Source organism: Somniosus microcephalus, chromosome 8 (assembly GCF_052327205.1).
Source record: "Somniosus microcephalus isolate GS21.2 chromosome 8, FLI_Smic_1.0, whole genome shotgun sequence".
In the NCBI taxonomy this organism is placed as follows: domain Eukaryota; kingdom Metazoa; phylum Chordata; class Chondrichthyes; order Squaliformes; family Somniosidae; genus Somniosus; species Somniosus microcephalus.
Window position 1 is genome coordinate 261530562 of NC_140994.1, and position 16284 is coordinate 261546845.

Consider the following 16284-nt stretch of genomic DNA (forward strand, 5'->3'; position numbering starts at 1 on the left):
CAGTATTTCCCTTAGACCATTATCTGGAATACCACACACCAGTCTGTCTTTTATCAGCGAGTCTGTCAGTCCCCCAAATTCACACGTTTTGCTTCTGTTTCTCAGTTCAGTCACATACTGATCAATAGTCTCTCCCGTTTTCTGTACACATGTGAAAAATCTGTGCCTCTCAAATGTCACGTTACGTTTAGGTATGCAGTAGGCCTCAAACTGTTCCATTATTTTATCCAGCTTCATTTTGTCTCCATCAGCAGCGAATGTGAAGTTATTATACACCTCCAGCGCTTCATCACCCACGACATGTAAGAACACTGACGCTTTCATTTTATCACTTTTCTCGTCAGCTCCGATTGCTGCTAAATACAACTCCAAACGTTGTTTGAATCTCCTCCAATTTTCAGCCACTTTACCTGTCAACTGAAGCTTCGCCGGTGGGTGTAAACCTTCCATTTTTTCACTTCGTTAGCTATTCTCCAATGGTAAGTAACGATGTTCTCTTTTGGCTTGCTAATATGTGGAGAGCTGATTTAACTTCAGATTTTTCCTCTTCATCTCTTTCAATCACTTCTGACACCATGTATTGATTTGTATGTGGGTTCAATGACGACACATTCATGAAAGAGCTTGTCTTTTTATCTAAAGTATGTTCAACTCTGTTAACAGCATTACAGGAGACACCATCTTTGAGATCCATCTAAAACTAAACTAAAACTAAACTCAGCCTCTCTCACATGCCCTCTGCTGGTAAGGCATAAATAATCAAACAGGCAAATATGCTGGTAAGACATCATAATCAAACAGGCAAATACCATCACTATTTGCTGATATCATTACAGTCAGTAGGACTGGTACCAGGAGAGAGCCATCTAATGGTCAGTAGGACTGGTACCAGGAGAGAGCCATCTAATGGTCAGTAGGACTGGTACCAGGAGAGCGCCATCTAATGGTCAGTAGGACTGGTACCAGGAGAGCGCCATCTAATGGTCAGTAGGACTGGTACCAGGAGAGAGCCATCTAATGGTCAGTAGGACTGGTACCAGGAGAGAGCCATCTAATGGTCAGTAGGGCTGGTACCAGGAGGGATCCATTCATTGCTCAGTAGGGATTGGTACCAGGACAGATCCATCTAATGGTCAGAGGAGATTGATACCAGGAGAGATCCATCCAATGGTCAGAGAGGATTTGTACCAGGAGAGATCCCTCCATTGGTCAGCAGGGATTGGTACTGAGAGATGGATATGCATCAATAGACAAACAGATACAGTGAGATGGGCAGACAGACAGACAGACAAAGTGGACCAGGATGGTACCAGAATGACATTCCGATGTTTGGTTCACACTGGCCTCTCAGCACCTCTGATCTGAGGCGTCCCGAGCCCACTAGCAGGAAAATGAAATGCAAGCCTCAATTCCACCCCCCCCCCCATCACCCACTACTCCATTCACAAGGCTGTACCTGTTTGGAGCATAAATCTCCCAAGGGGATTTCCAGGAAGTCCCAGGCACAAGTGAGGGGAACTGTGGCCCACTATCATTCCATTTTGTTATCTTCTCAGATTTGACTCCCTCACCAGTGGAAAACATTTCTCGCTATCTACCCTTTCAAAATCCTAACAACCTCAATCAAATCACCCCTTAACCTTCTATATTCCAGGGAATACAAGCCTAGTTTGTGCAATCTCTCCTCATAATCTCACCCTTGGAGCCCTGGTCACATTCTGGTGAATCTGCGCTACACTCCTTCCAAGGCCAATCTATCCTTTCTAAGTTGTGGTGCCCAGAATTGTACACAGTGCTCCAGATGTGGTCTAACCAGGGCTTTGTACAGCTGTAGCAAAACTTCCTCCCCTTTAAATTCGGTATCGCCCCGTTTGGGGCGCCATTATCGGCCGTGCGCAAAGTTTAGCGCCTGGCGCTAATTATCGCCTCCGACGGCAAACTTGGCTTTTATCGCCCCTGGAGGTGATTGGAGCGCTAAATCAGGTGCTTCACACCTGTCTTAAGGCGCTAAGGCCGAGGAGCAAGGCGCTACCTCACAGCGCTGGCGAAGCAAGGAAGGGCAAATCAAAATGAACCTGCAAAGTGCTGCTCAGTACTCAAAACTCCTTCACACAACGTTGAATCTCTCCAGAAGTCTCTCTCTCTCTCTCTCAGAATGCGTGGCGCAAAAATGTCGCCAACAAAAAAAGGCAGGAAGCGGTCACCTTTAAATAGCGCTCCCCTAGTCCCTTCCCGACTGCAAAAGGCTCCCCTCAACCTGTCGTTGCTAGCGGCAGGCGGTAAGGCAGGGGGGCGCCACTCAATAGCCGGTCCGGGTTGGTCCCGGGGCGTTGCGCACTCGACTGATGTCACGATCTGCTGGCGCAGGAGATCGTGGCGGTAGTGTTTAGAGCCGCCGCAAAATGTCTAGTTAATTTCGCGAGCGGCGCAAACATCGCCGTGCCCGGGCGCTAGTTGCTTTGCGCCCCATTAGCGCCCCTCTTAAGGCGATAACGGGAGGTGCAAACAACTGAATTTTTCCCCCTAGCTCTCTAGTTATAAAGGCTAACATTCCGTTAGCCTTTTTAATCATTTTTTGTACCTGACTACTACACTTTAGTGATCTGTCTACATGGACCCCTAAATCTCTTTGGACCTTCGCTGTTCCCAGCTTTTCACCATTTCAAAAATATTCAGATCTATCCTTTCTGGTCCAAAATGGATGACCTCACACTTACCTGTGTTGAAATCCATCTGCCACAGTGTCACCCACTCACTTAATCTATCAGTGTCCCTTTGTAATTTTATGCTCCTGTCTAAATGACTTACCATGCCATCAATCTTTGTGTCATCGGCAAACTTGGATATATGGCTCGCTATTGTGTTGTCTAAGTCATTAATAAATATGGTGAATAGTTGAGGCCCCAGCACAGATCTTTGTGGGACGCCACTAGTCACTTCCTTCCAATTCGAGTACATACCCATTATCCTTACTCTCTGTCCTCTACCGCCTAACCAATCTCCTAACCAGGTCAATCACTTGCCTTGGTGATCCAGCAACGACATATCTCCAGATCAGAATGACGGTTGATTGGTGGGGAACATGGAGGTGATGGTGCTCCCATGACATTGTTGATCTTGTCCTTCTTGGTGGCATAGGCCACATGGGAGGGAGGTGCTTCCCAGGTAGCCTTGGCGAATTGCTGCAGTGCATCCTATAGATAGTACACACTGCAGCCATGGCCATAGAACATAGATAGATAGATGGACAAGCATAGACAGAGAGAAAGATCAGACAGATACAGTCAGAGATAGATAAATACATAGATAGACAGATGGACAGGTGAATAAATAGATAGGTAAAGGGGTAGATATGTAAGGATAGACATACTATCTCAGAAAGATAGATAGATAGTTAGGCAGACATATGAACATACAAAAGACAGACAGGAAAAGATCAGCTGGTCCATCAAGCCTGTCCCAAACAGTCTTGACGTAACTTATCATCGGAACTCTCAGTACTCCTCCCCATCTGTAATCAGGTAGGCAGACAGACTGACCAAAAGCCAGACAGACATAGAAAGGCTGATAGACAGATAGATATAGATGAATCGACAGAGATAAACAGATTGATAAACAAACATAGACAAAGCATAGAAAGTTGAATTATAGACAGACTGATTATAGACAGACAGAATATAGATAGACAGGCAGACTATAGACATAAGAACATAAGAATTAGGAGCAGGAGTCGGCCACTCGGCCCCTCGAGCCTGCTCCGCCATTCAATAAGATCATGGCTGACCTTTGACCTCAACTCCATCTTCCCGCACTATTCCCATATCCTTTGATTCTGTTAGTGCCCCAAAATCTATCGATCTCAGTCGTGAATATACTCAATGACTGAGCCTCCACAGCCCTCCGAGGTAGAGAATTCCAAAGATTCACCACCCTCCATGTGAAGAAATTCCTCCTCATCTCAGTCCTGAATGGCCGACCCCTTACCCTGAGACTCTGACCCCTGGTTCTAGACTCTTCCCCAGCCAAGGGATCTAGACTCCCCAGCCAGGCAAAGCCAGACAGACAGATTGTAGACAGACAGAGCCCCCCGCCCCTCACCACCCCCTTCCCCCTGGGCTGAGACACCGAGGCTGGATTTCCAGGCAGTTCGGGGTAGATGGTGCAAGTGGTGGTGTGGGTGCCTGCCAGTCCCTCCCCGCAACCCCCCCCCATCCCTCCCCGCCACACCCTATGACAGGAATCTTGTCATTCATGTGGAAATGACCTATGAAATAATACTGGGCGGCCTGCTGGTGGCGCTGTCCAGGGAGAGTATAAATACTCGGGCACGGGCCCAGCTTGCTCAGGACAATCTTTAACAGGAACTAGTGAAGGACACAACTTGATCTCCATGTTGAAAAACAGTTGATTAAAGCCTTGTTTAATACTCAGACCAAGTGCCTAGTAGTTTTCTTACGTCACCCTACATACTCCGATAGGTTCGGCATTGGAGGGTTGCAGCGAGCGTGATCCCAACATAAAAGTGTGGATCGCTGCCCTTGGGATTTCATGGCCCTAAGTTATAGACAGACAGACTATAGATGGAAAGATGGATCGATGTAATGTTTTCTATGGCTGTGGGATGTTTGCTAGATGTGCTGACTGTTGAATCTCTTTCTTTCCCCGCCCCCGGGTAGAGATTTTGCCTACGTGGCGAGTGACAAGGACACCTGCATGCTGAAGTGCCACGTTTTTCACTGCGACACGCCCGCAAAAGCCATCGCCACTGCCCTTCATCAGATGTGCTCCCAGGCAAGTCCTCTTCATTACGATAGCAAAATACTGCGGGATGCTGGAAATCCGAAATAACAACAGAAAACGCTGGAAAAACTCAGCAGGCCAGGCAACATCCGTGGAGAGAGAAACAGAGTTAACGTTTCAAGTCAAAACCCTTCTTCTTAATGTATCTTCACCTCCCAGACCTTCCCTTTTGTTCTTTCATCCCCTCCCCCATTTCCCAGTCCCCAAACTGGCCTTTTAATCTGTTTCATTTCCTGCCTTTTTTTTCTCAGTCCTGACGAAAGGTCTTCAACCCGAAACATTGACTCTGTTTCTCTCTCCACGGATGTTGCCCTGGCCTGCTGAGTTTTTCCAGTGTTTTCTGTTGTTAAGTCCTCTTCATTACTTGGCAAGCTACTCTGCGGCCAGGCTCTTTTTTTTTGTGTGTTTAGCCCCGCAACGACTGCATGCTTCCTCTGTACCCGGGCTGTGGGCCGCATTCACGAGGTGGCATTTATTGCCCATCCTGAAAGACTTGACATTTCTGTAGCGCCTTTCACGGCCATCGGACCGCCCAATGTGCTTCACAGCCAATGAAGTACTTTTTTGAAGTGTAGTCGTTGTTGTAATGGAGGGAAACGCAGCAGCCAATTTGCGCACAGCAAGCTCCCACAAACAGCAATGTGATAATGACCAGATAATCTGTTTTTTAGTGGTGTTGATTGAGGGATAAATATTGGCCAGGACACTGGGGAGAACTCCCCCTGCTCTTCTTCGAAATAGTGCCGTTGGATCTTTTACGTCCGCTTGAGAGCAGACGGGGCCTCGGTTTAATGTCTCATCTGAAATACGGCACCTCTGACAATGCAGCACTCCCTCAGCACTGCACTGGGAGTGTCAGCCTAGATATTTGTGCTCAAGTCTCTGGAGTGAAATTGAACCCACTGTAAAGGCGCCGGTTGCCCTGCCGAGAAAAGGGAACAACAGAGCCCGAGCGAGGGAGACTGAGCGAGATCCAGCCCAGCGGCTGAAACTGTTCGCCGTCAACGGGTTGTACCCAGCGCCGGTTGCCCTGCCGAGAAAAGGGAACAAGGAACGCACTGAAGCTGACGCGCAGGCTGCGAACCCCGAAAGCCAGCGGTCGTCGCCCGAGGGAAAAGCTTACCCCTCCCGCCAGGGGAAGAAACGCGGGAAGCCGCCAGTAGGCGGGGAAGACGACAGAAGCGGGAAACCGCCATTTTGAAAGTGGGCAGAGGAAGAAGACAAGCGCGGGAAACCGCCATTTTGAAAGAAAAAAAGTTAAAGAAAAATTTCGTGTTTGTTTCGCAGAAAGATAGTGAGAGATAGTGAAGATGCCTAAGCATGGTAACATCAACAACTTCGATTCCGAGGTGGAAGATTGGGCCACGTACGTAGAACGTATCGAGATATATTGCGAGGCCAATAAGATAGCAGATGATGATAAAGCTCTCACCTTATTAAACGCAATGGGGGCAAAGACATACAGGCTATTGAAGCATCTTCTATCACCAGCTAAACCGGCGGATCAGACTTTCGCTAATATTGTTGCTGTCCTGAAGGATCATTTGAACCCCACACCACTGATGTTGGCGGAACGATTCAAATTCTATGCGAGAACGCAGCGGAAAGAGGAAAGCAACGCGGAATACTTGGTCGAACTGCGTAGACTAGCAAAATACTGCCAGTTTGGGGAAAATCCTGACACAGCACTTATATACCGGTGTGGTCACCGTCGGTATTACAGTATACAGCAGCCAAGATAAAGTAGTGCCACACCTAAAATAGTTCTCTTAAAGGTGAACGGTTACATACAATAGTTCTCTTAAGGGTAGAACAGTTACATACACTACACCCACAACAGTTTGAGGGCAATGACATTCAAACCACATAGCATGGGACTGGAGTCACGTGTAGATCAGCCCATAAATTTACCCGACTGATTGAATTCAATTACAGTGGTCACAGTATCATAAGGTTTGGATTAGCTATGGAAAAGGACAGGGAGCAATCTAGAGTAAAAATACTTAAATGGAGGAAAGTCAATTTTAGTGGGTTGAGAATGGATCTGGCCCGGGTATGTTGAAATCAAAGATTGGCAGGCAAAACTGTAATGGAACAAAGGGCTGCCTTTAAAGATGAGATGGTTCGGGTACAGTCGAGGTACATTCCCACGAGGGGGAAAGGTAGGGCAACCAAAGCCAGAGCTCCCTGGATGACGAAAGAGATAGAGAGTGAGATGAAGCAGAAAAAGGGGGCGTATGACAGATGTCAGGTTGAGAATATGTGAGAATCAGGCTGAATATAGAAAGTTCAGAGGAGAAATGAAAAGGAAATAAGAGGGGCAAAAAGAAAGTATGAGAATAGATTGGCAGCTAACATAAAAGGGAATCCTTCTACAGACATATAAATAATAAATGAGTAGTAAGAGGAGGGGTGGGTCTGATTAGGGACCTAAAAGGAGACCCTACGCATGGAGGCAGAGGGTATGGCTGAGGTACTAAATGAGTACTTTGCATCTGTCTTCACCAAGGAAGAAGATGCTGCCAAAGTCATAGTGAAAGAGGAGGTAGTGGAGATACTGGATGGGATAAAAATTGATAAAGAGGAGGTACTAGAAAGACTGGCTGTACTTAAAGTAGATAAGTCACCAGGACCGGATGGGATACATCCTAGGATGCTGAAGGAAGTAAAGGTAGATATTGCGGATGTACTGGCCATAATGTTCCAATCCTCCTTAGATACGGGGGTGGTGCCAGAGGACTGGAGAATTACAAATGTTACACCCTTGTTCAAAAAAGAGTGTAAGGATAAACCGAACAACTACAGGCCAGTCAGCTTAACCTCGGTGGTGGGAAGCTTTTAGAAATGATAATCAGGGACAAAGTTAACAGTCACTTGGACAGGTGTGGATTAATTAAGAAAAGCCAGCACAGATTTGTTAAAGGCAAATCGTGTTTAACCAACTTGATTGAGTTTTTTGATGAGGTAACAGAGAGGGTTGATGAGGGCACTGTGGTTGATGTGGTGTACATGGACTTCCAAAAGGCATTTGATAAAGTACCACATAATAGGCTTACCAGCAAAGTTGAAGCCCATGGAATAAAAGGGACAGTGGCAGCATGGATACAGAATTGGCTAAGTGACAGGAAACAGAGAGTAGTGGTGAACGGTTGTTTTTTGGACTGGAGGAAGGTATACAGTGGGGTTCCCCAGGGGTCGGTTCTAGGACCACTGCATTGCCTGATATATATTAATGACTTAGACTTGGGTGTACAGGGCACAATTTCAAAATTTGCAGATGACACAAAACTTGGAAGTATAGTGAACAGTGAGGAGGAGAGTGATAGACTTCAGGAAGACATAGACAGGCTGGTGGAACGGGCGGACACGCGGCAGATGAAGTTTAACGCAGAAAAGTGCGAAGTGATACATTTTGGTAGGATGAACGTGGAGAGGCAATATAAACGAAAGGGTACACTTCTAAAGGGGGTGCACGAACAGAGCAACCTGGGGGTATATGTGCACAAATCGTTGAAGGTGGCAGGGAAGGTTGAGAAAGCAGTTAAAAAAGCATATGGGATCCCGGGCTTCATAAATAGAGGTACAGAGTACAAAAGCAAGGAAGTTATGATGAACCTTTATAAAACATTGGTTTGGCCTCAACTGGAGTATTGTGTCCAATTCTGAGCACTGCACTTTGGGAAGATGTGAAGGCCTTAGAGAGGGTGCAGAAAAGATTTACAAGAATGGTTCCAGGGATGAGGGACTTCAGTTATGTGGATAGACTGGAGAAGCTGGGGTTGTTCTCCTTAGAGCAGAGAAGATTGAGAGGAGATTTGATCGAGGTGTTCAAAATCATGAGGGGTCTGGACAGAGTAGATAGAGAGAAGCTGTTCCCATTGGTGGAAGGGTCGAGAACCAGAGGGCACAGATTTAAGGTGATTGGCAGAAGAATCAAAGGCGACATGAGGAAAAACTGTTTTACACAGCAAGTGGTTATGATCTGGAATGCACTGCCCGATAGGGTGGTGGAGGCAGATTCAATCGTGGCTTTCAAAAGGGAATTGGATAAGTACCTGAAGGAAAAACATTTGCAGGGCTACGGGGAAAGGGCGGGGGAGTGGGACTAGCTGAAGTGCTCTTGCAGAGAGCCATCACGGGCTCGACGGGCCGAATGGCCTCTTTCTGTGCTGTAACCATTCTATGATTCTATGATTCTCGCACCCACCTAGGTTGCTAGTCTAGCACCATAACCATTAAGATACCATGCCCATAACTTGGTTTCTTTTTGTACACTTGCTAGCTGTCAGCCTTGGCTCTGTGGTAACACTCTTACCTCTGGAGTCAGAAGGTTGGGGTTCAGAGCCCCACTCTATGATTGCACACATAAGCTCATCTGACACTCCCAGTGTAATACTGAGGGAGTGCTGCACTGTCAGAGGTGCCATTTTACTGATATATTGTCAAACCAAGTCTGCCCTCTCAGGTGGATGTAAACGATCCCACGGCACTATTTCTGGAAGAGCAGGAGGGTTGGCTTAGCTAACATTTATGCCTCAAGCAACAGGGCTCATTTATCACATTGCTGGTTGTGGGAGCTTGCTGTGCGCAAATTGGCTGCTGCATTTCCCTCCATTACAATAGTGACTATACTTGATAAGTACGTCATTGGCTGTGAAGCACATCGGGACCTCCTGAGGTCATGAAAGGCGCTGTATTAATGCAAAGTTTTTCCTGACATTCTTGTGGAGCCTCTTATCTACTTGACCTGCTTCAGTGAGGACCATACGGATTGATTAAGGACCACTATTAAAGTGGCCATTTATCCTGTGCGAAACTACACCGTGAGTGTTGGCAGGCTATTCAACCGTGGGGTATAGCAGTCAAGATCAATTCCCATTTCCGCTCCCGCGCACTTCCCCAGCTGCAGTCACTGGATTGTGATCAGGAACAACAAGCTTGGCTGTTTTAACCCCTCTCTAACCCAAAAAAGGGGGCTTCACCATGGGTGTCCCCTACATTATGGTTGAGGCTGGAGGTTCCATTGTGTGTAGCTTGTTAATATAACCTGTACAAGACTAGTCGTACACTATCTTCAGCGTGGCAGTCAGTTGAGGTGTCTCAGTATCTGCCTGAAGAAGCACAATGGGGGTCATTTCATAAGAGTATAAGAAATAGGAGCATTTTATTTGATGGAGCCTCGATTCGGCTCCTCGAGCCTGCTCCGCCATTCAATAAGATCATGGCTGATCTTCGACCTCAATTCCACTTTACTACCCGATCTCCATATCCCTTGATTCCCCTTGAGACCAAAAATCTAGTGATCTCAGCCTTGAATATACTCAACGACTCAGCATCCACAGCCTTCTGGGGCAGAGAATTCTAAAGATTCACAACCCTCTGCATGAAGAAATTTCTCTTCATCTCAGTCTTAAATGGCCGACCCCTTATCCTGAGACTGTGCTCCCTAGTTTCGACTTTTGGGCGACAGTACAAAACACGCAATATCAATTCAGTCGCCTATTTTACATGTCTCCCGATTTTCATATCCATCGACTACAACCGATATGAAAATCAGGAGAGATTTATAACGGGTGCTGAATTGATATCGTCTGTTTTATAATATCGCCCAAAGTCAAAATTCCCCCCCATTCCCTCCACCCCCGCCCATTCAATCTAGAGTACAAAGTCAATAATCTAACAATGTGGTAACCGAATCTCTACTGTGTCTTGGAATCTGAAACCTTCTCCAACTCATTCCAGATCATGGCAGAACGAGCAATGACTAGCAACTCATCAAATATCTCGGGAATGGAGGAGGGCATCTCCCCAATCGACTTACCTCTACAAGGTACCTTCAACCTCATGAAGAATCATTCATTTAACAGCGCTCCCTTACAGAGGTAGGAAGGTCTACACTCAGGGCTATCTCAGTCATCAGCAACAAAGCAAACCCCAGCACTTAAGCCATGATCCCACCCTTTCCCATCATTTGCCCGGTTTTGGACTTGAGGAAGGACAGTTGGCAACCTAGTCTGAACACAAACTGAGACGTCCGATGTCCTTGTCCTTTGTTCCTCAGTAGGTCTTTTTCAAGGAGTCTTTTGGATCCGTTACCTTACTATCATGCACCAGGAGAAGTTGGTAGACTGATGGCTAGTATATAATATTGGCCCAGAAATTCGGGTCGGGGGCTTCCCGCGGGTGCAAGCCTCCGACCTGCACTTACCTAGCGCGCCGGCCGTTGAGCTGTGGGCCCGCGTGGGATTCCGATCCTGGGCCTCCTCCAACTGCCGGCGCGCAGTGCTTGCGTATCCCAGGGGCGCAGTTAGTTCAAAGCGTCCCCTGGGATCACGTGGGCCATGGAGAGCCAATGGTAGCAGGGAATGCCCATTCATAAAATTGACAGGATGAGCTGTCAAAACTATAAATACTATAAGCCCCAAAACATCACTAAAACTTCAAATAAACTAAAAAAAAAATCACATTTTTAAAATAACTATAAATTACATAAAATAACTATTTTAAACAATAATTTAAATTTTTGAAAAAATTAATTACATTTTCTAACAGGGCTAAAAATAAACTTACCTTTCTTTAAAGTATTTAAAAATAATAAACCTGTGGAAAAAATGTTTTAATTTTAATTAATTCACCACTTACCTTGTTAAAAGCAGGCCTTGCGCCTGCTTTTTACAAGTGTAACTGCTGTAGACTTACCCTCCCGGAGAAACCTGGAAAAAAAACGTAAGTTCAATGCGTACGCGCTGCCTCTCCGGCGCACGCGTTCGATCTCTGAACCTCTTCCTTTAAGGGAACGGAAGTTCCGGTTTCCGCATGCGCAGTGCATGCACGAAACCGGCACTTCCATTGGGCCTACGGGTGAGTACCCCGTGCGTGCTCACCCGTGGAGACCCGAATTTCTGGGCCAATCTTAATTTTCAAGAAGGATTTGAAAAAGGCCCTTCACAAAACTAAAGAAAAAGCTCCTGAGACCCAACTGATTGTCCATTGGCCAGATGGTAGGAGATAGTAGGGTAGCCATCAATGGTAATGGTTCAAATTGGAGCTGCCAAAGTCACTGAAGACCACTAGAGACCTCTGTTCTTCCTAATATTCATTAATGTCCACCACCTGATGCCTTGCCTCAGCCATGCTTCTTTCGTGGGGCAGGTGATAGTAATGAGGTGATGAATGGAGTTCTAATAAACATCATCATTGTTGGTTGACATGAGATGTAAGGGTAAATTCACCAATCTTGAGCTCCCAAAGGGCAACCACACTCAAGGGGGAGCACAGGTCAGAGATTCAGTGTTACGTTGTTGTAGCCTTATCTCTGACCAGGGCTTCTTTTGAGCTTGGCTCCCCGGTGGGAATACTGACCACGGAATTTACCCTATAGTCCTATAGAGGAGGTCAAGTTGCGCCAATTTCTATACCATCTCCCCTCCCAAACATGCAACATTATGCTGCCACAAAGTCTTGCATTCAGTGCAGTGGACAACTGTTGTTCCACAAACAATGGGGGGGGGGCGGGGGAGACTCTTATTAACGTCTGGGATTTGAATGTGCAACCAAGCAAGTTGGAGACCACCAACGAAAGCAGAGTCCCCCAGGCAAAGACAAACATAAGAACATAAGAAATAGGAGCAGGAATAGGCCCCTTGGCCCCTCGAGCCTGCTCCGCCATTCAATAAGATCATGGCTGATCTTGGGCTCAAAGCCACTTCCCCGCCCGCTCCCCATAACCCTTCACTCCCTTATCTTGCAAAAATCTCTCTATCTCCACCTTAAATGTATTTAATGACCCAGCCTCCACGGCTCTCTGGGGCAGAGAATTCCACAGATTTACGACCCTCTGAGAGAAGAAATTCCTCCTCATCTCAGTTCTAAAAGGGCGACCCTTTATTCTGAAACTGTGCCCCCGAGTTCTAGATTTCCCCACGAGGGGAAACATCCTCTCTGCATCTACCCTGTCGAGCCCCCTCAGTATCTTATATGTTTCAATAAGATCACCTCTCATTCTTCTAAACTCCAATGAGTATAGCCCCAACCTGCTCAACTTTTCCTCATAAGTCAACCCCCTCATCTCTGGAATTAACCGAGTGAATCATCTCTGAACTGCCTCCAATGCAAGTATACAAGAGGCGAACAAGCACACATGAAGTGCTGAGCTCGCTTTGACTGCAGAAAAGAAGACGAAGAACGAACATCATCCAAATCTTTAATGGCGCAGTCACACTACAAGTTTAGAAATAGCGAGAAGTTACAACACGGAAACAGGCATTTTTGGCCCAACCAGTCTGCGTTGGCGTTTACCCTCCGTGACAGCAAATGGTCCTAATCACATTTACCCTCCATGTTCCCATACCGCTTCAATCTCTTTTTCTTCGTCCCCCTCTCCAATCTAACCTTGAATGTTGACACGGTTTCTGCCTCGACCACTAACCCTGGAAGGGAATTCCACAGCCTCACAACTCCGTGTGGGTGAAGAAATTTCTCTTGCACTTTGTTCTAAACCTCTTACATTTAATCTTGTATCAGTGCCCCCCACCCCCCCCCCCCCCGCCATTTTATATCCCTCAACTACTGGAAAGAGCCTGCTTCAATCTACTCTGTCCCATTGTTTCATCATTCTAAACACTTCTATCATACCACTCCATAATCTGTGTTGTTCCAACTACAAAAGCCTCAGTTATTCGGTGCTTTTGGCTTTGCCACACTGTTAAATGTGTCGGGTGTAAATCAAGTGTGAAAACGTGAAGTGATGTTAAAATGAAGAGAAGTAAGACTCTGGATTCCGGCTGTATTTGCGATGTAACTGCAGCATTGGTGCGAAGGGAGCCACTCACCTAGTTGCAGTGTGAATGCACCGTCGAATCATAGAATGGTACAGCAGAGAAGGAGGCCATTCGGCCCCTTGCCCCTGTGCTGGCTCTTTGAAAGAGATCTCCAATTAGCCCCACTCCATTGGAACAATGCAAATTAAGGGGCGATATGATTAGAGGGGTTTCAAATTATGATAGGATGGGGCAGGGTAGTTAGGAGTTGTTGAGGGGTCTAGAACAAGGGGCCATAGATAAAGGATTAAATGTAAGAGATTTAGAACAGAGGGGTAGAGAAACTTCTTCACCCAGAGGGTTGTGAGACTGTAGAATTCACTTCCGGGTTGAACATCAGCAAGGTTCAAGTGGACAGGAGATGGGGAAGAAAGTTAGTTTACCATGGAGGTGAAGAACAGACTCAAAGCAGCTGATGCCGAGGAACTGGATGGACATCTGTTTCAGAATGGGTTTCGAGGATGTAGGAACAGATAAAGACTGAGATGATCAAATACCGCATGGGGCACAATGGTTCCTATGCTGCTGGGACAATGCTGGCAGCGGGGAGGGAGGGTATGGAGGGGTAAAGGAAAAGAGCAACAGGCTAGGGGGGAACCATAGAGATGTGAGGAAGGATGAATATTCTGCAGCTTTACTTTGGGGGTCAGGGAGTATTTATACAGAAATTTCCTTCAGGAGATTGAATGGGTGGGTAGAGTCCATGATAGGGGAGAGTGTACATGGGCTGTGGGAGGAGATTCAATGGGTGGGTAGAGTCCATGATAGGGGAGAGTGTACATGGGCTGTGGGAGGAGATTCAATGGGTGGATAGAGTCCATGATAGGGGAGAGTGTACATGGGCTGTGGGAGGAGATTCAATGGGTGGGTAGAGTCCATGATAGGGGAAAGTGTACATGGGCTGTGGGAGGAGATTAAATGGGCGGGTAGAGTCCATGATAGGGGAAAGTGTACATGGGCTGTGGGAGGAGATTAAATGGGTGGATAGAGTCCATGATAGGGGAGAGTGTACATGGGCTGTGGGAGGAGATTAAATGGGTGGATAGAGTCCATGATAGGGGAGAGTGTACATGGGCTGTGGGAGGAGATTAAATGGGTGGGGAGAGTCCATGATAGGGGAGAGTGTACATGGGCTGTGGGAGGAGATGAAATGGGTGGGTAGAGTCCATGATAGGGGAGAGTGTCCATGGGCAGTGGGAGGAGATTAAATGGGTGGGTAGAGTCCATGATAGGGGAGAGTGTACATGGGCTGTGAGAGGAGATTAAATGGGTGGGTAGAGTCCATGATAGGGGAGAGTGTACATGGGCTGTGGGAGGAGATTAAATCGGTGGGTAGAGTCCATGATAGGGGAGAGTGTCCATGGGCTGTGGGAGGAGATTAAATGGGTGGATAGAGTCCATGATAGGGGAGAGTGTCCATGGGCTGTGAGAGGAGATTAAATGGGTGGGTAGAGTCCATGATAGGGTAGAGTGTACATGGGCTGTGGGAGGAGATTAAATGGGTGGGTAGAGTCCATGATAGGGGAGAGTGTACATGGGCTTTGGGAGGAGATTAAATGGGTGGGTAGAGTCCATGATAGGGGAAAGTGTACATGGGCTGTGGGAGGAGATTAAATGGGTGGGTAGAGTCCATGATAGGGGAGAGTGTACATGGGCTGTGGGAGGAGATTAAATGGGTGGGTAGAGTCCATGATAGGGGAGAGTGTACATGGGCTGTGGGAGGAGATTAAATGGGTGGGTAGAGTCCATGATAGGGGAGAGTGTACATGGGCTGTGGGAGGAGATTAAATGGGTGGATAGAGTCCATGATAGGGGAGAATGTACATGGGCTGTGAGAGGAGATTAAATGGGTGGGTAGAGTCCATGATAGGGTAGAGTGTACATGGGCTGTGGGAGATTAAATGGGTGGGTAGAGTCCATGATAGGGGAGAGTGTACATGGGCTGTGGGAGGAGATTCAATGGGTGGGTAGAGTCCAGGATAGGGGAGAATGTACATGGGCTGTGGGAGGAGATTAAATGGGTGGGTAGAGTCCATGATAGGGGAAAGTGTACATGGGCTGTGGGAGGAGATTAAATGGGTGGGTAGAGTCCATGATAGGGGAGAGTATACATAGGCTGTGGGAGGAGATTAAATGGGTGGGTAGAGTCCATGATAGAGGAGAGTGCACATGGGCTGTGGGAGGAGATTAAATGGGTGGGTAGAGTCCATGATAGGGGAGAGTATACATTGGCTGTGGGAGGAGATGAAATGGGTGGGGAGAGTCCATGAAATTTAAATTCTGTTAATTAAATAAAGTAATTGGTAGGAGGCTTAGAGGGGATTTGAGGGGAGATTTCTTCACCCAGAGGGTGGTGGGGGTCTGGAACTCACTGCCTGAAAGGATGGTAGAGGCAGAAACCCTCATCACATTTAAAAAGTACTTGGATATGCACTTGAAGTGTCGTAACCTGCAGGGCTACGGACCAAGAGCTGGACAGTGGGATTAGGCTGGAGAGCTCTTTGTCGGCCGGCACAGACACGATGGGCCGAATGGCCTCCTTCTGTGCTGTAACTTTCTATGATTCTATGATAGGGGAGAGTGTACATGGGCTGTGGGAGGAGATTCAATGGGTGGGTAGAGTCCATGATAGGGAAGAGTGTCGATGGGCTGTGGGAGGAGATTA

The 16284-nt window shown here is 47.1% G+C and overlaps 1 protein-coding gene across 2 annotated transcripts in view; it reads left to right on the forward strand.

Annotated features, from left to right (window-relative positions):
• Nucleotides 1-16284, forward strand: part of apbb3 (amyloid beta (A4) precursor protein-binding, family B, member 3) — a 127329-nt gene that overhangs the window by 98948 nt on the left and 12097 nt on the right. For both annotated transcript variants that reach the window (XM_085996002.1, XM_085996003.1), the window contains 2 exons: nucleotides 4677-4791; nucleotides 10543-10630. In XM_085996002.1, the coding sequence (XP_085852128.1) occupies nucleotides 4677-4791; nucleotides 10543-10630 (203 nt within the window). The remainder of the gene's footprint in view (nucleotides 1-4676; nucleotides 4792-10542; nucleotides 10631-16284) is intronic.